The sequence below is a fragment of the Notamacropus eugenii genome, chromosome 7, assembly GCF_028372415.1.
Source record: "Notamacropus eugenii isolate mMacEug1 chromosome 7, mMacEug1.pri_v2, whole genome shotgun sequence".
Classification (NCBI taxonomy): Eukaryota; Metazoa; Chordata; class Mammalia; order Diprotodontia; family Macropodidae; genus Notamacropus; species Notamacropus eugenii.
The window spans coordinates 78,079,726-78,106,552 of NC_092878.1; the positions used below are offsets into that span (position 1 = coordinate 78,079,726).

Consider the following 26,827-nt stretch of genomic DNA (forward strand, 5'->3'; position numbering starts at 1 on the left):
ACCCACAGAGGGACCTGCAAACCTCTTTGCCGTTGCACTGCAGACACGGTGCCCAGCCCGGACCTGTGGCGACGGCGGCCGCGGCTCCGAGAGACAAAGTTCTGAGAGGGATCCGGAGGCGGGATCTTCAGCAGCTGCATGGGCCACCCACCAACAGGTGACTGACGGGGGTAGGTGAGAGAGTCTCTTTGGCGGGTTGAGAGGGGAGCGTGGTGCCCCCATAGCTTGGGCCCCCCCGGGAGGTGGGGGCCGAGAAGCGGCTGCGGACGTGGGCTCCCCAAACGAGCAGGAGCCTGGATCCATTGTGGAAGGTCTGTGTATAAACCCCCTGAGGGAATTGAGCCAGAGAGGCGGCCCTGCCCCTGACCTCAGCACCTGAGCCTAATTTAACACTGAATAACAGCCCTGCCCCCGCCAAAAATCCTAAGGCGGGAAGCAGCATTTGAATCTCAGTCCCCAAACGCTGGCTGGGAGGACCAGGAGGCAAGGTGGATGTGAGGAGAACATTCAGAGGTCAGGCCACTAGGGGGAGACAATGCCAAGAAAAGGGAAAAGAAATAAAACTATTGAAGGGTACTTTATGGGAGAAAAATCACTTCCTCCCTTCCTTTCTGATGGGGAGGAACAAGGCTTGCCATCAGGCAAAGACACAGAAATCGAGGACTCTGTGCCCCAGCCCACCCAATGGGCTCGGGCCATGGAAGAGCTCAAGAGGAATTTTGAAAATCAAGTTAGAGAGGTGGAGGAAAGACTGGGAAGGGAAATGAGAGGGATAAGGGAGAAGCATGAAAAACAGATCAGCTCCCTGCTAAAGGAGAACCAAAAAAATCTTGAAGAAATTGGCACCTTGAGAACTAGCCTAACTCAGCTGGCAAGGGAGGTGCAAGGGGCCAATGAGGAGAAGAATGCTTTCAAAAGCAGAATTAACCAAATGGAAAAGGAGATTCAAAAGCTTACTGAAGAAAATAGATCTCTCAAATCTGGAATGGTACAGATGGAAGCTTTGGACTTTTCGAGAAAGACAGATATCTCAGAATATACCGCGCAGATTCGAAAAATGGAAGATAATGTGAAATATCTTATTGGAAAAGCAACTGACCTGGAAAATAGAATCAGGAGAGACAATGTAAAAATTCTGGGTCTACCTGAAAACCATGATCAAAAGAAGAGCCTAGACATCATCCTCCACGAAATTATCAAGGAAAACTGCCCTGAGATTCTAGAACCAGAAGGCAAAATAAATATTCAAGGAATCTGCAGAACACCGCATGAAAGAGATCCAAAAAGAGAAACTCCTAGGAGCATTGTGGCCAAATTCCAGAGTTCCCAGGTGAAGGAGAAGATATTGCAAGCAGCTAGAAAGAAACAATTCAAGTATTGTGGAAATACAATCAGGATAGTACAAGATCTGGCACCTTCTACATTGAGGGATAGAAGGGAATGGAATAGGATATTCCAGAGGTCAAAGGAACTAGGACTGAAGCCAAGAATCACCTACCCAGCAAAACTGAGTATAATACTTCAGGAGAAAAAATGGTCCTTCAATGAAATAGAAGACTTTCAAATTTTCCTGATGAAAAGACCAGAGATGGAAAGAAAATTTGACTTTCTAACACAAGAATGAAGAGAACCATAGGAAGGCGAACAGTGGAGAGAAATCATAAGGGACTTACTAAAGTTGAACTGTTTACATTCCTACATGGAAAGACAATATTTATAACTCTTGAAACATTTCAGTATCTGAGCACTGGGTGGGAGTACACACACACACACATACACACACATACACATACATAGAGACAGAGTGCACAGAGTGAATTGAAGAGGATGGGATCATATACTAAAAAAAAAAAAAATGAAATCAAGCAGTGAGAGAGAAATATTGGGAGGAGAAAGGGAGAAGTTATATGGGGCAAATTATCTCTCATAAAAGAGGCAAGCAAAAGACTTATTAGTGGTGGGATAAAGAGGGGAGGCAAGAGAAAAACATGAGATCTACTCTCATCACATTCCACTAAAGGAAAGAATATAATGCACACTCATTCTGATAGGAAAACCTATCTCATAATACAGGAGAATGGGGGACAGGGGCACAAGCAGGAAGGGGGGGAGAATAGAGGGGAGGGCATGGGGAGGAGAATGCAATACGAGGTCGACACTCACGGGGAGGGAAAGGACCATAAGAAAAATAGAAGTAATGGGGGACAGGACAGGATGGAGGGAAATATAGTTAGTCTTATACAACACAACTAGTATGGAAATCATTTGCAAAACTAAATAGATATGGCCTATATTGAACTGCCTGTCTTCCAAGGGGAAGGGGTGGAGAGGGAGGGAGCTAAGGAGGTTGGAACTCAAAGTGTTAGGACCAAATGTAATGTTCTTACCACTGGGTAACAAGAAACACAGGTTAAGGGGTCAAGAAAGCTATCCGGCCCTACAGGAGAAAAGAGAAGATGGAGACAAGGGCAGGGAGGGAGGATAGAGGAGAGAGCAGATAGGTCACAGGGGCAATTAGAAAACTTGGGTCTGGGGGGGGAGGGGGAAAAAGGGGAGAAAATTTGTAACCCAAAATTAAAAATTTAATAAAAAAAAAAACAAAAAACAACAACAAAAAAAAAACATTTACACTGATAGGAGCATTTGATCAAAAAATTTAGAGATCAAAATAATTTTACTAAGGAGGCTGCCTTATGTATTTGTAATAGAATATATGTATTCAGTGTCTAATATGGTGCCTAGTACATAATAAAATGCTTGTTGATTGATTGATTGCAGAAAGAACATTGAAGTAGGAATCAGGATGCTGGGTTCAGAGAGGCCTATTACTATGATGGCCACAAAAGGATGTTTTTTTTTTTTTTATGCCAAGATAATTCTGGAAGATCAAGTAGTCAATTAGTAAGGGTATATAATCTGTATCAGAAAAGGGAACAACCACACTAGTGAAATAATAAATCTTTAAAGTAGTGATAACTATAATACTGATAATTTGATCAGGAGCGAGGTGTTTGATTTCACTTTTATGCTTAAACTAATGAAACTACTCCCTATCTATGACAATTACAAATATATATGCAGAAGTGTATGTGCTTATATGCATATACGCATATATACACATGCAGATGTACCTTAATGAAACAGTTAAGATTCTAGACCACTGTAGTATGAAGTATTCCCAAAAGGATCTGGATGAGACAAGGAAATCACACTTCCTCCATCTTCTGATTCAGCTTTGCACAGGATTGGTGAAAAAAGTAAATGCCCAATAAATAATCCATCAAAGAATATGCACAGTTCTCAAAAGAATTATGAACTACTAACAACTACATAAAAGACAATGTATGCAAATACATTGTTGGTAGAACTGTGAATAGATCCCATTATTCTGGAGAGCAATCTGGAATTATGCTCAAAGAGTTATAAAACTGTGTGTACCAAAGGGCCCACCAATACCACTATTAGGCCTATTTCCCAAGGTGATCAGGAAGAAAAGGAAAAGAACCTTTATGTTCTATAATACTTATATCAGCTCTCTTTGGGGAGGCAAAGAACTGGAATCTGAAGGGATGCCCATCAATTGGGGAATGGCTAAACAAGTTATGGTATATGATTGTGACGGAATACTACTGTGCTGTAAGAAATGAGGAGCAAATTGATTTTAGAAAAACATGGAAAGACTTGCATGAAATAATGAAAAGTGAAATGAGCAAAACGAAGAGAACACTGGAGACAGTAACAGTAATATTGTTTGAGGGGTATGAACGACTAAGCTATTATAAGTATTACAAATATTCAACTACAAAGCACCTTTGAGAGATGTTTTCCACCTCTAGAGAAAGAAATGATAAATAGAAGCATGTGTAGTATGATTTTACATGTATACATCTGTATAAATATGTTTGTTATATGTATATGTGTATAGATATGTATGTCTATGTTACACATGTTTGTGTCAAATGGTGGCCTTCTTTAATGTGGAGAGGAGAGGAAAGGAGAGAGGAAGACAGCCAGAGCTTAAATTAATTTTTTATAATTTTTTTTAAATTAAAAAAAACACAAAATAAAGCAACAGCAGACTGTCCATGGGGACAAAAGATGGGAATAGTTGATGTTGGAAGGGATGTGGAAAGATGAGCATACTAGTTCAATGTTGGTGATGGTGGGAAATGATCTAGTTACGGAAAGTAATGTGAAACTAGGCAAAGCAAGTGACTAAAATCTTATATTCTTTTAAGTCAGAGATTCTTGAGAAGATAAATGAGTAAAAAAAAGGCTCCATATACACAAACATATTTATAGCAGCACATTTTTTTTGGTATTAAAGAAATATAAGTAGCTACCTTGACAGGTTGTGATACTTAAATGTAATGGGATGTTTCTGTGTTCTAAGGAAAAATGAATGTAATGAATCCAGAGAATTATGTGAAGATATATGAACTGATAGAAAGTAAATTAAGCAGAACTGGGAAAACGATACACAGAATAACTACAGAAATATAAACTGCGAACAATAACAGAACAACTGAGGTTACTAAGTTATAATAACTAAGGTTGGCACCCGTAAAGAGGCTAGGAAGAAGCATCTCCCTTGCCACCCCTATTTACAGAGGTGAAGGCTTATGGATGTAGAACACTCAACAAAATGTCAGGCTTTTTCCACTTTTTTTCTTTATACTTTGTTTTACATGATTGTTCTCGGAGAGGGATAGGGAGAGAGAAACATTACAAAATGTAAATAATTTTTAAAAAATCAAAATTTAGTTTAAGTAAATGACTACCATTAATAAGGTAGGTAAAGTTCTTTACTGGACGTATAAGTGTAGAGGCCTATAAAAAGTACTTAAGTATCTGTAATATTCTTAGATTCACATTATAAACTGTTTTAAAGCAAAGGCAAAACAATATCGCTTCCTTTATCATCACTCAATATGTATTAATAAAAAATAAAATATACCTTTGTGGGTTTGTACCCAAACAGCATCACTACAGCAACTTTTAAGTCTTCTCTGCTTAGATAGCCTTTTTTATCTTCATCACATGCTTCAAATACCTAAAGAATATTAAATACATATTTAGTAAGAGCCACACAACCTTGTCTGGTTTCATGATTTTTGTGTAATTTGTCTTGGATTTTTGTTGATCTCTGAAAGAGCATGAAAAACTCAAAGGAAAAAGGGGGATGATCAAGGGCTCCTTTCTTCATTAACAAGTTTTGCAATGAAGTTCTCTCCTACCACGATTAGAGTGGAATCAATTCAATCGAACATTTATCAAGGACCTACTGTGTTCAAAGTACTATGTTAAGCTTAAGGTGGAGGTGAAGGTTAGGAGCGGCCCTGGAGAAAAACTGTGTTCTACAATTTAATAATTTCTGAAGAAAAACTGCATTCCACACTTAATTTTGAGGAGAAGCATGCTGTTGCCACCTTGTGTCTAAAAAACCATAAGCAGTGATTACTAGGGACTTTACTCCCCAATGGCCTCCCGCTCACTATCCTAGTAACTTCCTTAATAATAACAATTAGCATTTATATAAGCACTCCAAGGTTGGCCAAGCGCTTTACAAATATCACCCATTTTGTTCTCCCCACAACCCTGGGAGGCAGGCGCTGTTATTATTCCCATTCTGCAGAGGAGAAAGCTGAGGCTTAGGGTAGTGAAGTGATTTACCCAGGGATCAAATACTACGCCCCGACAGATACAGACAGTTTCACTCCTTGAGGGCGGGATTGTCTTCGCTTTGGTACGTCTGTCCTCAAAGCACAGCACAGTGCTCGGCACCTAGGACGGTACATGTTTCATAAATGCTTTTTATTTAATTTTTTTCATTACAAAGGTGGCCGTCTCAGTTCTCAAGGAGCTGATATCCATTCAGTTGGGTGGTCCCGCCACAGTAGCATTCTCGAAAAGCATCCAAGAACTTTTAGAGAGGGAAGCGGGCGTTACGGGACATCCTTCCATCTCCCTCATTTTACAGAAGGCACCTCAAAGATCTGGAGGAAAGAGACTTTCGGGGTACCATGCGTCAAGGTTGAGGAGCCCATTTTTCTGGCTCCCAAGCCCCGCATCTTGGCCGCCTGCCTCACTCAGAATCCAAGGTCCAGTTCTGTCTTCCCAAGCCAGGGGAGACACCTACTTTCACCCACTTCCGTCGATCCGAGGGCCGGACCTCCAGTCCCGTGCACCAGGCTCTGGTCGCGGAAGTGAACATCTTAGGATGCCCAGGGCAAAGACGCGGGCACCAAACCGCACGGGGTCACGATCCTCCCGGCTCCACTCTCACCCGGAAAGAAAGGCCGAGTGCCGCTTAGCAACGCCGACGCTCCTCCCATTGGACTGCCTCTTCTCCCGTCATTTCAATTCTGCTCTCCCATTGGTCGCATGCCCTGGCTTGGCCACGCCCCTTCGCAGAACAGAGCCTCCCGAACCGGCCCCCTTCGTTTAGCTCCTCCTATTTCCTTCTCTCGTGTTGCTGTTTAGGGAGGGGAATCAGCGGCTCTTGGACCTGGAAGGGCGTGGAGGTCCTCAGGTAGGTTTGGAATTTGACAAGAATACTGTCTTCATGTCCGAGTTCATTCAACACATTTTACATAGCACTTTGGCAGATTGGGAAGAATGGGAATAAAACGCGTAAAAGTATTTTAAAAGACCCCTGTAGACACAAATTGTGATTATCATTACTCTAGGCATATCCTGTAGTTTAGATCCATCAGCTGGTATTAGGAAAACGGCCACCGCGTCGCGGGTTCTTGGCTAGGTTTGGGGGATACTCACTGGAGGTGTTTACAACCTGTGTGTTAGCTGGTGCCTAATTTAATGCTTGTAGCTGGATCTCACTCCCCCTCAAATCCCCACTCCACCCCTTGGGCCAGCCTTCTCTGAGCCTCCTTTATTACATGAATGGTTTCTAAGGTCCTTTTCTTACCTCTAAGTCCCCTGAGCTTGTGAAATGACTTGGAAGGAACACAAATTTCACAGCGGTTCTATAATGCAATACACACCTCCTTTCCCAGCTCTGTCTACACAGGACGCATTCTTTATTCCTGGGTGTAAAATAAGTAGGGTCATTGTGGTATGGATGAGGGAAGGAGCTCCAGAGAGTGATGGTAAAAAGAGATGAGATGATGAGGCAGTACTTGAATTTCTCTGACCCCAAAAGGAGGGCACCAGTGAGTCCCATGTTAGCCCTTGGAGCAAACGTTTAATTTTGTATTATCACCTGCAGTTATTTTGAGCCCTGTTACTTAGGTTTTTCTTTTCAGCACAACAGATTGGATTTACAGCAGCAGGTACCTTAGAGATTGTTTAGTAACAAAATGGGGTGATTTACTCAAGGTCACAAAGATATTTAGAAACATCCTGAACTCAAACTCTACATCCAATGACTCCAAATCCAGTGCTTCTCAATTGTCAGAGGTTGTCTTAAATGCTTAATAATGATGATGATAGCTAGCACTTATGAAGGGCTTCAAGGTTTATAAAGCACTTTACAATTATCTCATTTAATCCTCATGCCAACCCAGGGAGGTAAGTGCTGTTTTTTTCCTCATTTGACAGATGAGGAAACAGACAGAAAGAAGTATAAAGTAATTTTCCCAAGGTCACACATCTAGGTGATAGAGTTGAGGTGGGGGGGAATGGGGCCAGAATGAGGAAGATTTGAATTCAAATTCAGTCACACAAACAACGTAAAGGACATCAAGAGTAGACCATTAATGGGCTATTTCAATTTATCTTTAAATAACACTAAGGCTGCACCAAAAAAATAAGTTTCATGTGAGTTCTACAAGATTATCTCTACCCTTGTTTTTTCTCTTCTAAGAGTGAAATCTTGTGGCATGGTCACTGGACTCAGGCTTAACAAAAGTTAGCAATTTAATGTGGTGCTTTAAGGCTTATAAAGTGCTTTATGTATGTTATCTCATTCAATCCTCAAAACAGTGCTGGGAGATAAGTGCTATTTTAAAGGGCAACTAGGTGACACAATGAATAGAATGCGTTAGGCGGTGGCAGCCAGCGGCACCTGAGGCAGTGGTGAAGGGGTTCTGACTCTGGGAACCTCCCTGAACTCCCCTTGAATATCCCTACATAATCTGGCCTTTCATATTCAAATCTGTTGCCCTTGGCCTAGCCTGGCCTTCCTTTGTCTGTTACCCCTGGATTGCCCCACTTGCTTCCCACCCAAGCCTTCCATTGTCAGATATGTCCTGATTGCCTCCAGCTATTTCTAACTCTTGATCCGTCACCCCAGTCTCAGGGACATTCTCCTTGGACTTCTCCTGGAGACCCTCCCTAAACCCCTCCTCCTATCACCCTAGACTACCACACCATCCCCAGATCCCTCCTACAATCATTTTTGTATTTAAGTTCCAGGAGGCGCTCAGATTCAATCTAGCTCAGAGTGTGTCCAGCTGAGATTCTATCTGGCCCGCTTGTGAATACAAGCATTACAAATGCTTAGGCTCCTTAAGAGTCAACCCAATATGGCGAATCTTTAATAAACTTTTTCTTTGGCTTTAGTAAGGCTTGAGTCCAATTCATTTGAGCAGGATCCAGTGTGTTGGTATTTCAGGGTCCCCAGCACCCTTGAACCTCAACAGTAGTAGTAGTGGTGGTAGTAGTAGTAGTAAAGTGTCTGAGGCTGAATCTGAACTCAGGCCTTCCTAATTCCAGGTCCAGCACTTAACTCCCTGGTGTTCATTTAGTCCAAACCCACTTTAGTAGAGGAAACCTTTGCCCAAAGGTGAAGTGACTTACAGAAGATGACAAAGGATGTTAGGACACTTTTGACTTTTCCACTGCCACCTTTTATATTAAAAGCTGCATTATCAAAAGTTTTAAAAAATAGGTAAAAAGGGCTGAACTATAAATCAACTAACAATTATTGTGCACCTGCCATGGGCCAGACATTGTGCTACGGCCCAGGGATACAAATGAAATGAAAGAAAAATAAAACAGACCCCCACCCCACCTCTTTTCTACCTGGATAGCTGGAGTTTGACACCCCCCCCCCCCCCCCCCCCCCCCCGCTTTTCTCCTCAGATGTCCCAAGCGCTGGTTTGAGAAACCCTTTTAAAATAATAGAGGACTGGAGTAAAGGGCCTTAAGGTGGTTAGGGGATGAGACTTGGGAAAAAAACCCGGCGTGGGCGACTTCCCCGAGGCCTCTCCGACTCCCGGGACTTGTTTCCGGGGTTAATGCCTCAGCCTGGCCGGGAGTCAGCCTTGGCTGAGCCCTAGGCCGTCTACACCGCCTGTGCGGCGGCCTTTAGGACCCAGCGAGAGCTTCTCCCGGAAAGGGAAGGGGCCGGATCCGAGGAGTCCCCGGACAAGGGCCGGGTTTGAACTGCGAGGAGGCAAAGAGTGGTTGCGGCTGCAGAAGGTGCCGGAGGAGGAGGCTGGCATGGTAGGGCGCGCGCCGGCTGGGTTTGGGAGAGGGGGGAGCGGGGAGAACCTCGTCGAGGCATGCACCTGCGCCCAGCGAAGGTGGGCACACAGCAGGGGGGCGAGCCTTGAGTCCCTGGGCGCGTTATACGGGCCCAGCTCAAGCCAGGCTGGAGGAAATGTTTGGATCCGGGGGGCCCCGCTCGGTCAGGGCACCTACTGATCCGTTTGCCTTAGTTTCCTTATCTGTAAAATGAGGATAATAACAACGCCCACCCTCCAGGGATATTGTGAGGGTTAAATGAGATATTTGTAAAGCGCTTAGCTCTGTGCCTGGCACGTAGTGAGCTCTATGTAAATGTCCATTATTATTTCTAGCTGGGGGACTTGGAGAAAGTCATTTATCCCCTGCTTGCTTTTGTAAAAGTGGTATAAGGATAGTACTGACCTGCCAGTGTTGTTAACTCAGTGCCTGGCACGTGGTACGCACTGCATACGTGTTAATTATGGTTACGGTGGCTCAGTGGATAGAGCTCTGGACCTGGAATGGGGAGGCAGAAAGTGAAATGCGACCTTGCATAATTTAGCCTGTTTGCCTCAGTTTCCTCCACTGTAAAAGTGAGATAGCTGCAGCTATCCCCAGGGATACATATACATATATATACATACATGTATATATATGTACATATATTGCCCATTGTCAGTTTGGCCCGCCTCAGTTGGGGGATTCAAGGTTTGCGGGAATGGGGCTGTTTGAGACGATACACTTAAGGAATCTATCTATCAGTGTGACCTCAGGAAGGTCACTCCCCTTTCCTATGAACTTAAGTTTTTTTTCCAACTCACCTAGGTGGTGCATTGGGGAGGGTGGTGGACTGGGGTCAGACTTTGTGTCTCCTCTAAGTCACTTTACCTCTATTTGCCTAAATACGACCATTTGCCAGGTACTAAGCCAAGCATAGAGATAAAGAAAGGCTCTCCAAGAGCTCACATTTTTGTTACTTTGTAAAATGAAGATAATAAAAGCCAGAGGTTTTGAGAATAAAATGAGATACTTGTGAAGTATTTGGCAAACCTTAAAGGGTTTATCTAAGTATTAGGTCTTATTAATTATATGCTGTGTTTCAAGATTGCTTTGGTTTCTGTGCCTAAAATTAGTCCTAGTACTCCATGATTCCTTCTCTACAGACATGGAAATGGGAAAGGGAACACCTTTGTTCTTGGTGAGGGTACACCGAGCAATTTGAGTTCTTTTGTTTTGGATTGTTGTTTGCTAGCAGATTGGCATAACAAAGGAGGAAATGTGGCCCTGGTGGAGTACCTGGCCTTTTGTTTTATGCTTTTATACTATGATGACCCTTTTAAGGCTTTCAAAGCACTTAACACATTTGTCTTTTAGAAGCTTTACTACAGCCTTGTGAGTTGGGCACTACAATTTTGTGTTGATATTCAGCCCTTTCGATTATGTCTGACTCTTTGTGACCCCGTTTGGGGTTTTCTTGGCAAAGATATTTTGCCATTTCCTTCTCCAACTCATTTTGCAGATGAGGAAACTGAGGCAAACAGGGTTAAGTAACTTGCCTAGGTTACACGACTAATAAGTGTCTGAGTCTATATTTTAATTAAAGTCTTACTGATTCCAGCTCTGGTCTTCTGTTGGACACTTTGCCACCCTTTCCATGTTGGCATCCTGCCAGAAAACCTCAGGGTCACTCTCATGACACCAAACCAAAACAAATGTAATTAGCCAAGAAGCGCTTTTTGAGCTCCCCTCCCTGATTCTCTACAATTTGCCCTGTATATATCTTGTTTGTACACAGTTGTTTGCTTATTGGTTCTTCCTCCTTCCCATTAGACTTTAAATTCAAGGACTGGAGCAGTTTTTACCTTTCTTTGTATCCCTGGTGCATAGGACTTTGCCGAACTGACCGTTGTGTAATGGGATACCTAGGACCCAAAATTTTATTGGAGGTGACAGAAGTAGATAACTGTAGATACATAGTTATATAGTTAATAGTTTAAGCTATTAAGCCTTCCAACTTTCTGAAGATTCTATGGGATGTTCTGTATATAATATAAATGATTTATAGTACAGATGGAAGTTAATCTTAGGGGGAAAGTAAGGCAGAGAGGGCTGCCTATTAGGAATAGAGCCCTGGGGCTGGAATCAGGAAGACTCATCTTCCTGAGTTCTAATCCAACCTTAGACATTTACTAGCTCTTCGACCCTAGGCAAGGCACTCCTTGCGTCAGTTTCCTCATCAATAAAATAATGGAGAAGGAAATGGCAAAACATTCCTGCTTCGTTGCCCTGAAAAAACCCAAGTGGAGTCACGAGAGTTCAACATGTGTGGGATGGCTCAGGTCCCTACATAAATCAATTACTCAGAGGCCTCTCAAAATGATGACAGAAAAGAGATTTATTTGATTCTCGAGAAGAAGTGGGGCTCACCTGTAGGAGTAGGAAAGCCGAAGACAAAGAAAAGGCAGTGATTTATATAGACTCTAATGCAAGTCCCTCCCCCCCCCCACCATTATCCTCATTAGCTGAGAATATGGTCTTACATTCTAGACACGAAATCTAACCAATCCCTTTTGAAATGAAGACATTGAAGAATTAGGTAAACTTTATTCAATCATTGAGACCCTAATGTACTACACAGTTTTATATCCTTATATGGAATTATTCTGTTCTAAAAATATAGTAACCTTGAGCCTCTCAGTCTTAACCTCACCCCTGGGAGAAGAACTACAATCTGAGAAGTCTTCACTAAACCTATCCCACTCAAACATGACTGAACAAAAACTCTTAGAATAAGACTTTAGTAGTGGAGGGCATATAGAAGATGCTTAAATGAATGCCTGTTGTATAAGCAGAGAGTAAATTAAAATTCTGATCCTTATTTGCACGGTCTAAGTTCCTGGTACCTTTCAGATTTTCCTTTTCAGGCATATAAGCTCCTTTTGAATGGTCTAGGCTGATGGTGTGATTTACATGTGAGTTTGAATATTTTATATGGAAATAATTCTTTGACAGATCCTAATTTTCTGAAGAGGGAGGTTGCTTGTCAGTGTTAATGACTACAAGTTGTTTATTCTGATTGATTTTAATGAACAACATCTGGACTTTTTTTCTTTTAAACAGCCACAGAATATCAAGTCCTTCTATAAAGAGTCTGAGAAAGTGTTGTATCATCAGTGAAATACCTGTGTTTACAAATTTTGTTTCTTTATATAATTGTGCTCCCTGCTGGTAATCCTTTGATGAAGGATGGAATTTTCATTTGTTTTCATAGTATTTACATTTGGTCAAGAAAAGTGTTGCATGTTGTAAATGATAACATGGAAACCTTTAGAAAACCCAGCAGGTGGCACCTGCACACAGTCAATGTATTTTAGATATAAAAATGATTAATTTGTTTCTTTAGAAGTGCTATCATTTGTGGTTCTTCATAGTAAGGGAAAAGATGTTCTAAGTTGAATCAGTATGATTGAGGGTGAACATCATCAAGATGGAAACCACAAGAGGTAAAGGTGCTTACTTTGTCTTTAGGTGTTTTTGTAGAAGGCTGGGTGAACCTTTTTATTCTTGTTTTTGGTTACAAATTTGACTTGTCTTGTGAGGCCTCTTTTCACTTAGATTCTATGAGTCTGCGACTAATTTGGTTTCCCAACAAGGTGCCTTTTTATGACACCATCTGTGTAAGTACTTGCTAACAGCTTCAACCTTCAAATTGGGTGTAGCTAGAATTGTTTTGAATTCTAGACGTCTAGACCTTTGATCGACATGTTTTAGGGGGATGATTTCCAAGTGAGTAATTGCAGCTGCTTTGTATTTGCATTTCCATATGAAGTTAGTATAAATGTCACACTCAGATGAGGGAAAAGAAAATCTCACATTTCAAATCTTAATTTTGTAACAATCCTCTTGATCAGAATTTGGGAACTTATACTGACATAGGTATCCATTTCAAAATTAGAATCCCAGTGCTTCTGATAATGTACCCTTTCTATGGGTCAATGGTGAAAACCCTACAGCCTCAGGCATTTTGCTTTTTTGTGGATCCTGGACCCCTTTGATAGTCTGGTGAAGCTTGTGGACCCCTTCTCAGAGCCATGTTTTTAAATAGTTCAAGGAAATGCCAAATTTCCTTAGAATAGGAGTTTCAGGCCTTTGGTTTGTAAACTTGTGGGGGTTTTTTTGTTTTCTTGTGTTTTAGTATTTTGATATATTTCAATATAATTGAATTAGAGGCAGTTAGGTAGGAGAATGGAAAGAGTCCTTCGCCTGGTAGTCAGGAAGATCTGAATTCAGATTCAGCCTCAGACACTTAGTAGCTTGTGACCCTAGACAAGTCTCTTCACCTCAGTTTCTTCAGCTGTAAAATGCGCATAATAACAGCAGCGGCCACCTTGCATAGTTGTGAGGATCAAATGAAATATTATATATATATTATAATATAATAATAGCACAGTACCTGGCACTTAGTAAATGTTTCTTGTCTTGCCCCTCCCCTTCTTGATTTCCTTTATAATCCTATGTATTTTATTTTACACGTTTTAAAACGTTATTCTGAGATAACATTTTTAGTTCTCTAAAGTTATGTAGTTTTTTAGTTTTTAGTTTTAGTTATCTTTAGTTATCTAGTCCATAGGCTTTACCAGACTGTCTAAGGGGTCTATTACACAAAAATGGTTAAGAAATCTTGATTTAGAGGTGAGTGAAATAAAAGATGTAATTATTTTTCGCCATCTGAATCTTGGATCCCCTTGAAATCTATCTACAGACCCCCTTTCTCCCCTGCTTTCTCACCATTCTGTTGTACTCACCTACCACCAGCAATCTCTCGAACTATCTGGGAAAGAGCTGAAAACTAGGAAATAATTTTTAAAAGTCTGTATTAAGAGGTGTCACATAGTCCTTGCTTTACTTATACTTGAAGGTCTTATTCAGACCCTGTTCTTGTTTAATATCCCTTCTAAGAAACTTTTACCTGTTTTTCTAAAATAGAAGGGATGTAGAGAAAAGACATTAGGTTCTTTGGCAGCAGTGAGAAGGGAAACTTGTTAATTGGATAGTGAACGCTCTAGCCTAGTCCCTGGTAGTTTAGATTTGATGTTGAAATAAAATAAGGCAATTTTAGGTCACTCAGCAATTAGCAGAAAGAGATTATCTAGCTATAACAGCAAAAAGATAGGCTTTTTTTTTTTTTGGTACTTTGTACATTAATTTTTGTTTGCTGATTTTTTTTTTTTTTTACTGTTTTACTACTTATTGATCAATGAAAAAATAATGGAGCACAAAATGAGCAGAACTGAAAAAACATTGTGTCCAGTAAAACAATATTGTTTTAAGAACAGCTTTGAATGAATAAGTCATTTTGACTATTGGGGCAGCTGGGTGGTGCAGTGGTTAGAGCACCAATGCAGGCGTCAGGAGGACCTGAGGTCAAATCTCACCTCAGACACTTGACACTCACTAACTATGTGACCTTGGGCAAGTCACTTAACCCCAGCTGCCTCATCCTGGGTCACCTCCAGTCATCCTGATGAATATCTGGTCACTGGATTCAGATGGCTCTGGAGGAGAAGTGAGGCTGGTGACCTGCACAGCCTTCCCTCACTCAAAACAAAGTTAAGTGCAAGTCATGTCACCATTTCTCTGATGGCATGATCTTTTTTGGCAGCAAAGGATGAACACACAATTTTGACTATTATAAATAGTCAAATTAACTGTAAAGGCTATATAAAAAAATATGCTGTCTGCATCCAGAGAAAGAATTGATAAATAGAAGTATGGATAGAATAATTTTGCATATATATATATGTATATATATACACATGTCTAATGGTGGCCATGTCTAGGGTGGGGAGGAGGGAAGAAAATAAAGGAAAGGAAAAAAAGATACATGATAACTTTATTGAATATTTAAAAGGAATGGCAAGTTATATGTAATAGATTTGCAGTTTTATGTGCAATCACCTTTTTTATTATACTATGTTATAGAAATGCTTGTTTTATTCCATAAATTAAAAATAATTTTTTTTTTTTAGAAAGATAGGTATCAAGGACACCTGGAGTTGATTCATTAGAGGGAAACTCCCTTACCCAAATTAACCATTAAGATCCACAGCAGTGCCTTTGGAGCTCTTTGTGACTAATTGATGCTTGGGTGATAAGGATGTGACATCCACAGTCTCAGTCTTTTGTTTTCTGAGTCAATAATGCATAGAGAAGTATCTCAATATGTTTTAAGGAAGAAACTAGCATGATTTTTATTGGGAAGGGGGTTAGATATTGTCTGTCAGAGTATATATAGTTCAAGTATATTCTGTGTATGTAAAAGATTTAAGGAAATATGGATATATTTTAAAAATTATTTCTATTGGAAATGTGTAAAATAAAAAAGTTTCAGAACTTGAGTAACTAGAAAGTTAAGTTACATGGAGCTTCTCACTTCTTACATAAAGATGATCTAGTCAAAATGCAGAAAAATACACCTTTTTCAATTTAGATATTTTTTCAATTATATGTAAAAAAAATTTTAACATTCATTTTTTACAAATTTTGAGTTCCAGATTCTTTCCCTTCCCCCCCATGATCTTCAGATGAGATCTAGTCAAAATAAAAATGAAAAGCACCTGTTAAATTTCATCTTTTTCTCTTATGAGATTGTCATCTTAGATTAAATGTGTGTTGATCTGATAAAATGTCTATTAATACTATAAAGCATTTAAGATATTTAAAAATAAGTTTGAGTTCATTATATTTATCATGTGAAATATACTTTAAATGTGTGTGTGTGTAGAGCAGAAAATTTGGAACTCAAAAGCTTGTGAAACTGAATGTTGTACACTAGAAATAAATTAATTTAAAAATATACACTTTAAAAAAGGATTAAGGATTAAAACTTTATAAATACGCTTAATTTTTGGCCCAAAAAAGTGCATAGGGAGAAATCTTGTGCTTCTGTTTTGTGTAAAGCTGTGTTATGTACCAGAGGATCCTATAAAGTGACTGGACCACAGCCCTCAAAGAGATTGTAGGCTAGCACTGAGATATGATCCAGAGACTTGGATGAACTTCACAAACATTTATTAAGCAGGGTATGAGATCAAGGTGTAAGTAGAAGGCTCACTTTATTCTCTGACTCTAGAGCAAAGGAGGAGAAGGAAGATGTGGGAACCTGTAGAGTTACTGAGGTATGGCAACGAAGGACCTTCATTTTTTTTTTTTTTCCAGTAAAAGAGGAGACAAGGTCATTTGCTGAGAGGCAGGGGATTTCTGGGTGACCTAAAGGGTTAAAAGAGAGAGGAAAAAGTTTAGAGCAGATGTTATGAAGAATATGATAAAAGAGTATATTGCACATGAAAAAATGATTACCAGGCACTTGGGAGGTTTTAGTTCAAGGTTGTTGAATTGTTTCAGTCATGCGTGACTCTTCATGACCCCATTTGGGGTTTTCTTGGCACAGGTACTTGAGTGGTTTGCCATTTCCTTCTCTGGCTTATTTTACGGAAGAGGAAACTGAGGCAAACAGGGTTAAGTGACTTGCCCAGGGTCACACACCTAGTAAGGGTTTTGAGGACAGATTTGAACTCAGGTCTTCCTCACTCCAGGCTCAGCGCTCTGTCCACTGCACCACCTAGCAACCCCTAGTTTAAGGTGGCCAATAAAAATTTGTGACGGATATCGGCTATATGATTTTATCAAGTCAAAAGGCATTTTGTGGCAATCACTGTTCTAAGTGTTCTTGCAGTTTTCAGGGCCTGGGGGTTGGGATGGTGGAGTTGATTCAAGGTTAAGAGTTGACAGGACATAAACAACGGAAGGACAAGGGGTAAGGGTGGAGGACTGTGTTGTTCAACTGGTTAGCTATTAGAATCAGAGCCAACAAGGGAGGAAAGTAAGACTAGAACAGGGTTGATGGAGTGGGAGTTCTGGACACATAGATTTGGAATGTACCTTAGGAAAGGTTCTAATTCAGCTCTCCCATTTTACAGATGAAGAATTTGAGGTCCAGAGATAGACTTGTCTGAGGTCTCACAGCATGGTTCTTGGCACCGCAGGGACTAGATGTATCCAGTCTTCTGAGTCTCAGTTTGTGAGATATGAAAAGATAACTCAGAAGAGAAGGCAGTTATCTAAGTGAGTATATTTGTCCTGCCCTGACACATTACAGTGTGAGCTTCTTGAGAGTAGGGACTGTTTTTTTACCTTTCTTTGTGTCTCCAGTGCTTACTGTCTGGCAGGTAGTACTAGGTGATTAAACAAATCCCTGTTGATTGTTGGCTGACTGAGTGACTTATCATTAGATTATAAAGTCCTTGAGGGTGGGTTCCATATTATGGCTATTGTATCTCTAGCAACCTCGCAAAGGCTTTGCAGGTAAAAGAACTTAATAAATATTTATTGAATTAAATTGAAGTTTCACAAGAGTGGTATATACAGCTTGTTAGCTGGGTGGTGCAGTGTGATGGGTCACTGGGCCTTGAGTCAAGAAGACCTAAGTTCAAATCTGGCCTCAGACCCTTCATTGCTCCTTAACCTTGGACAAATCACTTTATCAGTCTCAGTTTCCTCATCTACAAAATGGGGATACTGATAGCACCTATCTCCCAGGGTTATTGTGAGGATCAGATGAGATATTTGTAAAGTGCCTGCCACATAGTAGGTGCATATTAAATGCTTATTTCCTTTCTTTTTTCCTAGTCCCTGATTATCGAGAATAATGAATCCCAAGGAGTGCATTATTTGAATCTGCACTGCATATTTCCATTGGTCTGGATCCCTAATGACCATCTTTTATATAATAATAATTTCTAATAGTTTGAATTTAGGTACTTGTGATGACTTCACCACCAGACTTGTTATTTGTGCTTATTGGAACCTAGCTGTACAATAATTGTTTTAGGTGCACTTTTTGCTTGTGGGTAGGTTGAGGTCAAATGTTTTTTATAAACAACCTATAACTGACTACAAAAAATGATACTTCTTTATTTAGCAGAAACATGTCTCAGGAAAGCAGTTATGGGAAGTGGACTGTTTCCAGCAGTGATGAAAGTGAAGGAGATGAAAAGACACACATTGAGAAACCTTCTACCTCTTCACTGCCCAGTTTTGGGCACGATGTGCTGAATGGTCCTGGATACACATGTTCTGATGCCTGGAAAGCTGCTTACCGAAGAAAGTTATCACCAGTGAAATTTGACAGTAAAAATTTGCCTTCCAAAATCTCATCCCCTAAAAGGCAGAAGAGTTCCCAGGAAGATTTAGGCTGGGACCTGTCCAGTAGTGATGAGGAGGAGCCCCACCCAAATGGCCAATCAAGGCAGCCAGGGAAAGGGACAGTCAAAGAAGAAAAATGTACGTCTCCAAAAGAACCATCTGAACATAGATCCAGAGATTGCCAGCCTCCTGTCATCCCAAAGACGGAAGAGGACCATGAGGCTTCAGATGAAGCCCAAGAACCGTGGGGCGTATTGGATGAAAAGAACCTATTCAGATTTTATCTCACCAAAGTCTCAGGAATTATGTCTAAGTATAACTCAGGAGCACTCCACATTAAAGGTAGGAGTTGTTTAAAGTAATAAATAGGTAGGATTCTTTCAGCAGCAAAACAAAACAGGTACACACACACATACATACACTCATACATACATATACACAATGTACTAATTTAAACGAGGAGTTTTAAATAGAAACCCTGTGGTGAAGAGATATTTCTTGTAGTATCATCAATCAATCCCTCGTTTACGGAGCTTACTTAATGCTTATTCACAACAGAGTAACTGACTAGAATTTGCTAACTTTTTATTCAGATAAAATATTAGCAGCACCACTATTACAGGCTCATTCCAGCTAAGCTTATTGTTGATTCTGATAAGATACTTTGAGAAACAACATTGTCAGAGCAGTTAGCCCCAAAACACCAGTGTTATAATCATTGGCACTTCTGCAGTTAGCATAAAGACAGGGACATTATGGCAAGGTCTTGTGATAATTTATTAATGCTTTTAATGTGTTTATATAATACAGGAGGCTTTAAGCAGAGTATGTCTGCATTGTCTTTGGCTACCTTGTCATTCTTATGTTCCATATGGTCCTAGGGTGAGACCTGGAAAGGCCATTATCTGGAAACTCAGATCCAGAGAGACTAATTGATTTTTTCTGAGATTGCACAGACAGGAAGTGGCAGGGCAAGTATTTTGAATCTAGGTCTTCTCATTCAAAGGGCAGCTATGTGGCACAGTGGATAAAGTACCAAGCCTAGAGTCAGGAAAACAATTCTTTCTGCGTTCAAATCCAGCCTCAGTCACTTCCTAACTTTGTGACCCTGGACAAGTCACTTCACCCTGTCTGCCTCAGTTTCCCCATCTGTAAAGTGAGCCAGAGAAGGAAATGGCAAACCATTCCAGTATCTTTGCCAAGAAAACCCCAAAAGAAGTCACAGAGAGTTGGACATGACTGAAAAATTACTAAACAGCTTCTGACTCTCAGTCAGTTCTTGCCTTTTTTATAATCTATGCCATAGTTGTCTTGTTCTTAGCCTCCTCTTTTTCCCACTATAGAATTCCTCCCACTCCCAGCCCCCAAACCTTAGTGGAAATATTCAAATGTTATAGTTTTGTGGCAATGGGCAGATACTCGACTATGGGAAGTATCTCTTTTCGTTTCCTTTGCAAAAAGGGAAAGCTGCAAAAGTGCTAACTTCACAAATAGTGACTAGTTTCAAATCAAAGGTTGATCTTTCTGAGTATGGCCAATGGAAGATATTGTTTCATACCAATCTTTTTACTTCCATTCTTCTGTTCTTACAACATCAGGTATTATTTTCCCTGTATATTTGATATTTATAGATATCTGACTTCCCCCACTCCCTGCTCCAGGCAACCAGGTTTAAGTGAACTTGCCCAGGGTCACACAGCTAAAAGTGCTTGAGGTCACATTTGAACTCAGATTCTCCTGACTCCAGGGCTGGTGCTCTATCCACTGTGCCACCTAACTGCCCCTAGATATCTGATTCTTAACATTTACAAAGCACTTTACAGGCATTATCTCATTTCATCCTGGTTTAGCCATGAGCTTTTTATGTACATTATTTTGTGAGATCCTCACAAGAACATTGTGAAATATAAATAGGGCAAGTATTTTTGTGCTCATTTTACAAATAAGGAAATTGATACTCTGAGAGTTAAATATCTTGTCCAAAGTCACAGAGATAGTAAATGGCTGAACCAGAACTTGAATCTGTGTTCTTTGACACAAAATCAGTAATTTTGCCAGTGCATCATTATTCAATTTTTTGTTGAGGGTTCCTCTTAAACTGACTTTTCTTATAATTAAAGGATACATTTTGGTTAAAAGACTGACATGACAAATGATTAAAGTTATACATTTTGCTTGGGTTTGTGTATTCTCTTAAGTCCCTCTTCTATAAGATAATGTATGTTAAAGATTAAATGATAGCTATATAATATGTAATTATATATTATGACTATAATATATAACATATAGCACATATGTAAGATAGAATTATATTATAATTATAATATAGAATAATACAAATATATAAGAAAATAGTTATAATAATAGTTAACATATATGTGGTATTTTAAGGTTTGCCAAGTACCATACATATGACACCTCATTTTATCGTCACAGCAATTCAGAAGATAGGCGCTACAGACAGGTTCCAATTAGTACGAAGCTTGAACAGCTATGGTTCTGTGGATTCTAATTGAAGTAATAATTATGCAAAATATGGTCATTGGTTTCAGTCCAATGAAGTTGTACAGTGTGAGTTCAGATAATGAGACCACTTCAGGAGACTCCACCAACATATTCACACCAATATATAAATCATCATCTTTGTTATTGTCATTATTTTATAGTGCATAGGAAAGAAAGTATAATTCATGTCAGTTCAATAGATATTTGTTTAGGTCCTGCTGTTTGTAAAGCGGTGAAGTCAGAAGATGAAAGACAACACAGTTTTTGTTCTTAAGAAATTTAATAGTCTGGTGCAGAAATTCCCAACCTTACTTGGCTTACCAGCCCCTTTTTAAAAAAAATTACTCAACACCCCCCTGGAAATTGACTTTCTTTAACCCTTTAATGGCTTTTTGAAATTTGTATCATTTCAAAAAAAATTTTAAAAATGACATCTTAAATTTAATAATTTATTATAAATTTGTGGGGTTTTTTCCTGTACTGAAATTTTGATGATGCATCATGTAACTATAGAGTATCATATTGTATACAAGTCATTACACGTATATATTCCTGCCCACTTATGCTGGACTTAGAGTGTACAACATGTTTGCCTACCAACACTTGCTTGGTAAGACCTGTTGGCAGACTTGACCATTAATTGATTATAACTTATGTTTTGTGTGTTTATTTGGAAAATAATGTAATGACTACAACTTTAGCTCTGTTACACAACAGATGAAACATGTACATATGGTTTTTCATAATTTCTTCCACTGTCCCATTATTTTTATTCACTATTCCCCCCCCCCCAGTTATACCTGAGGCTACCACCTCTGCCCCCACCCATCGGATATCATTCCCTTTGGGAAACTCTCGTGCAGCATTTCTTAAACCATGGGTTGTGATCCCATATAGGGTCATGACCCATAAGTTAAAAAGCGCTACAGAGGTCATGAGTGGAAAAAGTTTAAGAAACCCTGGTCTAGGGCACAAAACACAAATAAATCTAATGCAAGCTATAATGTAAGTACGTAGGAGAGATTTTTAAAAAGCTGTATGAAAAATTTGTCAAGAGATTCTGGTTGAGGTCCAGAGGGTGACCACTTCATAGACGAGAGAGCAACAGAACTGGATCTTAAAGAAAGAGAAGAATTTCTGTAGACCAGCATGTTCTTAGAGGTAATTGCCTACTAGACATAGGACAAAAATATAGAATGAGAAAGGTCAGAAAGAAATTGGGAAACAGTAAGTAGTCCAGTTTGGTTAGAAAAATAGAATATACAAAGGGGGTTTGTGAGATATGAAAGGTAGATTGGCTTTTTAACTGTGAATGCCAGGGAACAGCATTTGTATTTTAACCTGTAGGCAATTTGCTAATAATTATAATAATAATATTTAAGCATTTATTATGTACAAACCCCTGAGCTTGACCTCAGTGAACAAATAAGCAAAATGATTCATGCCTTGCCTTCCTGGGATTTTCAGTGTAAAAAGTAATAGGGAGCCATCGAAGGTCATTGAGTAGAGAAGTGGTGAGGCTATTAGACATATGCATTAGGATACAGTAACGGAAAAGAGAGAAAACACAATTATAAAACATTAAATTCTTTACTTTGATGAAAACTCTAGAGTTTTTTAAATCGACTTTTAACTGATGTAATATTTAATAATATAATTACTACTGATAATGTATTAGAAGTTTATTGTGTCATACATCTTTGTAATTGATTCATGTATGTATTTTCTTAATAGACATTTTATCTCCTCTGCTTGGAACACTTTTGTCTTCAGCTCAGGTGAGTTTATTTAATATTTTTTAAACTAGCATTCAAATAGCACTAATTTGAGGTTTGCAAAGCGTTTTCTCATTTGATCCTCATAACAACACTGGGCGGTAGGTGCTATTATTTCCATTTTACAGATGAGGAAACTGAAGCAGGTGGATTTTAGTGACTTGCCCAGGATCACACAACATTTGAATTCTGATTTTCCTGAGTCTAGGCTCAGCTCTATTCACTCCACCACCTAGCTACCTTAGCAATTAATTGAAGTGATTAAACTGCTTTTCATCTTAAATTGTTCAGAGATTATCAGAATCCTCCAGTCCCCCCTAGGAAGTAATAATGGTTAACATTTATATAGAACTTAACTATGTGCCAGGCACTATGCTAAGTGCTTTACAATTATCTCATTTGATCTTCACAACAACACTGGGAATTTGGTGCTGTTATTTCCAATTTACAAATGAGGAAGCTGAGGCAAACAGCAGTCAAGTGACCTGCCCAGGGTCACACAGCTAGTAAGTGTCTGAGGCTAGATCTGCATTCGGGTCTTCTTGACTCCAGGGGCAGTGCTCTGTGCACTGTGTCACCTAGTTTCCTCAAAAGTCCCAGTAGTTGGGAATTAGTAATAGGAATTAGAGAATCTTCTCTGCAATAGTGTTCTTTTAATCTACTTTGGGATTGACAAGTTATATAGCTGACATTGCTTTCTTTAGGTCACTGTAAATTAATAATACATATGTAGTTCTTCTAAGGCCTTACTAAGACTTTTTCTGGTTCCTTAAGACTTTCATCCTTTCCCAGAATTAACCTCAGTTTCCATTTAGGTGACACATGAAAGTTTTTGAAATTGTTAACTCTGGGAGACAGTGTCAATTAGGTGGCCCCATTTCATTGATGAGGAAACTGAGACTGAGAGGTCAGGTAAGTGACCTTTAGCCTGGTGTTTACATATTGACAGCAGCAAGGGGAGAGCAATGGGAAGCTGAGGTCAATTTTAAAACAAGCAAAGAAAACCTGCCAAACTCTTACCCTATCAACTGGTAAATTTCCATCCTGTTCACCTTCCTCTCCTTTCTGTAAATGTACTTGTTTGTGTGGGAAGATCTTGGTGTCAGAGAACTTGATATAGTTTGCCCCAGGCTCTCTTAGCTGATGCTTTTTGGTTATTTAGCCCAGGTATTAGTAATAATCTATAAGGCTTAGAAGCATTTATACTTGTTTAGTCGAAGAAATCCTTAACATCCAGACTTGGGTTTCTGCTCTATCCCAGGCACATAATAACTGTGACCTTGCCCTGCTGAGCCTCAGTTTCTTTATCTGTAAAATGGAAAATGCTTTGTAAAATGAAAACACCATAGATATGAGTTATGATCCCAGACTGTATCTCATCTATGGACTTAGCTTCATTTTCTGGTGCTATAAATCACAATTACTTTCTTGTGTAACTCTCATGTTTGTTATGTGTGAAAATAAATAGGGCCTGAAAAACCAAAATGGGCCACAGAAATGGGAATCCCTGTGCTTGGGTGGAACATAGGGAATGTGTTGTAGGTACATGCTTGTGTATCCTTAAAAGAGATATTGGGCAGAACAAAAGAGGGTAGTTGCACAACAGGTTGGGAAGAGAATACACTGTCAAGTGTGAGTGGGGACCTGAGTAATTTTTGTGGGCCTAGCAGAATTTTGCAAGCCAAGACTATGAGAGCTTCTGCTGGCTCATAGGTCTTTAGCTTTAAATTAGTCAATCAGTAAATATTTATTAAGGACCAACAGGCACTATTAGGTGCTCTGGGGATATAAATACAGAGAATAAAACAATTTCTATTCATAATGACCTTTTTAGATCTTCAAAATAGGCTTGAGATTTTTAGTCTTTGTAAATCTGTCTGATGAAAAGTAATACATTTGACTGTCCTCTTGATGAAATACCTTCTCTTTCCAATCCCAGATGACCATGTCCATTTGACTTTGACCTGTAGCTCAGACTAGAATGTTTAACAGAATTTTTATCTAATTAGCTAGCTCACATGAACTGGCAGGTCCACCCTGCCTACCACTATAGCTGTGTAAATGACTATCCCCAGGTATCATGCTTGTGGATTTGAGTGCATCCATATTTGTAATTAGAAAAAAAAAATTAATGTATCTTGCACATATCAGGATTTCTGATCTTGTGGCTCAGTATTAAAAAATCTTATTTGCTCTTGTCATAAATGACTCAAGGGTATTTGCAACTATAATTAATCGTGTAAAACTTTCCCTTAAAATTGACCAAATACTGACCAGTTCTATTTATAGAAAGGAAATATGAATCCCAGAGAAAGTTAGTTTTGTCTATGTCTTGTTGCAGTGATGCATATAAAATGGCTATGAAATGTGTTTCATGAATTTTTGCCCTTATTCATATTACATTAAATAAATATCCATCCATTTCAGTGATTATTAGTTAATTAATAAGCCTATATGAGTTGTGGTCCACGGTACTTAACACTCTGTAGACACATAGTACTTGGTTAACTTAGTTTTGGTTTCACCTTGATGACCAAACCTTGCTCTGCATAGTATAGGTGACTGAAGTATTCATAACTTCATATGTTATTTTTCTTGCTTTCCCCTCAGTTTAACTACTGCTTTGATGTGGACTGGCTTGTAAGACAGTACCCACTAGAGTTCAGGTAAGTTTCATGAAATTATAAAGCATAATGACTTTTAAAAATATTATATTTCTGCTGACATGAATCCCATCCATCTTTTTTTTTTAAAGACATCTTTTGAACCAACAAAGTAGGAGCTTTCAGAAACTTTTATTATTCACTTCATTCCTTCTATAAATTTTGACATTTTAAGAAGTGAAGGGTATTGTATCCTAAGAGAACATTAGGGATCATCTAATCCAGCCCCTTCATTTTAGAGAGGCCCAGATGGGCCATGTGGCTTTCTTTACCCTCAGTAGGATAACAAAAACAGTTGGGCGTGACTGAAATGACTTAATAACAACTGCTACAAAGCCACTCACTAGCTTTTTTCCCCTCATACAAGCCCTCCTTTGTTAACTAAAGTAGTCAACACTTGTCCATACATATATTAGAAAATGCATTTATCTGATTCTGCACCTTTAAGCCATCTTTCTGGAAAGAGATGGAAGATGGTTTCATCATTAGCCTTGAAGTCATGATTGGTAGGCCTGTGTCCTTGAAACCTGCCAGGTAGGTGTAAGTTCTGTCATGTCCTACCCAGCTCTAGTAGATGTTGGATCATGTGCACCTGAAGACCTGTGCTGCTAAGAGGCACATCACCAGAAGGTTGGCCATCAAGTGCTGAGTTTTTATGGCCACAGCAAGTAATGAAGACCATCTACCAGTGTTCTTAACTTTATTTTTTTCTGTATCATGGATCCCTTTGGCAATCTGGGGAAACCTAGGAGCCCCCATCTGAGAATAATGCTTAAAATAAAATACATAGAATTACCAAGGAAACAAGTTATAATGAAATAGAGTTATCAAACTATTTTTAAAAACCACGTTTACAGATCTAAGGTTAATAACCTTTGTATTGTACCTGACGGGGGGTCTTGCAATCTCTCTTAGGGGAGGGAGCATCCTTACTAATGAACTCACTGAGCTTTTGGACTCCTAAAGATCTTTGTTTAAAGCACTGTGCTTAGATAGTGCTGTCTCACAGATGAAGAGACACAGACCAGAAACATATTCTTTGACTCCTATATAATCAGTTCGGTTTCAGGGGGTTAATGTCAGATGTTTCTGATCTCTTTCCAGGAAGAAGCCCATCTTGCTTGTGCATGGGGACAAAAGAGAAGCCAAGGCTCGATTGCAAGAGCAGGCAAAGCCTTATGAAAACATTTCTCTTTGCCAGGTAATCTGCTTCTTTTCACTTAAAGCCTCGATTGCTAGAACCTAAGAGTTGGGAAATGACTCAGAATG

The 26,827-nt window shown here is 39.5% G+C and overlaps 2 protein-coding genes and 1 long non-coding RNA gene across 32 annotated transcripts in view; 1 reads left to right on the top strand and 2 right to left on the bottom strand.

The window, feature by feature from the left end:
* The window catches only part of EFCAB11 (EF-hand calcium binding domain 11), a 159,264-nt gene extending 152,910 nt beyond the window's left edge, over positions 1-6,354 (bottom strand). For 11 of the 14 annotated variants that reach the window (XM_072622838.1, XM_072622841.1, XM_072622840.1 and 8 more), the window contains exons 1-2: positions 6,140-6,354; positions 4,958-5,053 (exon numbers count right to left, since the gene is read on the bottom strand). In XM_072622838.1, the coding sequence (XP_072478939.1) occupies positions 4,958-5,053; positions 6,140-6,214 (171 nt within the window). In that variant the 5' untranslated portion in view covers positions 6,215-6,354. Of the gene's footprint in view, positions 1-4,957; positions 5,054-5,673 lie in introns of all 14 variants that reach the window. The other 3 variants (XM_072622836.1, XM_072622839.1, XM_072622844.1) reach the window with 3 other exon arrangements.
* Positions 6,355-6,429: 75 nt separating this feature from the next.
* Positions 6,430-26,827, top strand: part of TDP1 (tyrosyl-DNA phosphodiesterase 1) — a 181,345-nt gene continuing 160,947 nt past the window's right edge. For 6 of the 17 annotated variants that reach the window (XR_011970128.1, XR_011970127.1, XM_072622817.1 and 3 more), the window contains exons 1-6: positions 9,222-9,408; positions 17,391-17,535; positions 18,392-18,957; positions 22,855-22,898; positions 25,506-25,561; positions 26,663-26,759. Coding sequence is in view for 15 of the 17 variants with exons in the window: in XM_072622817.1 (XP_072478918.1) it covers positions 17,438-17,535; positions 18,392-18,957; positions 22,855-22,898; positions 25,506-25,561; positions 26,663-26,759 (861 nt within the window). In the remaining 2 variants the exon portion in view is untranslated. Of the gene's footprint in view, positions 6,533-9,189; positions 9,409-17,390; positions 17,536-18,391; positions 18,958-22,854; positions 22,899-23,710; positions 23,808-25,505; positions 25,562-26,662; positions 26,760-26,827 lie in introns of those variants that run through there. The other 11 variants (XM_072622818.1, XM_072622822.1, XM_072622825.1 and 8 more) reach the window with 9 other exon arrangements.
* The window catches only part of LOC140513281 (uncharacterized), a 40,847-nt gene continuing 30,485 nt past the window's right edge, over positions 16,466-26,827 (bottom strand). The window contains exon 2 of the long non-coding RNA XR_011970129.1: positions 16,466-16,680. This is a non-coding gene — a long non-coding RNA (uncharacterized lncRNA). The remainder of the gene's footprint in view (positions 16,681-26,827) is intronic.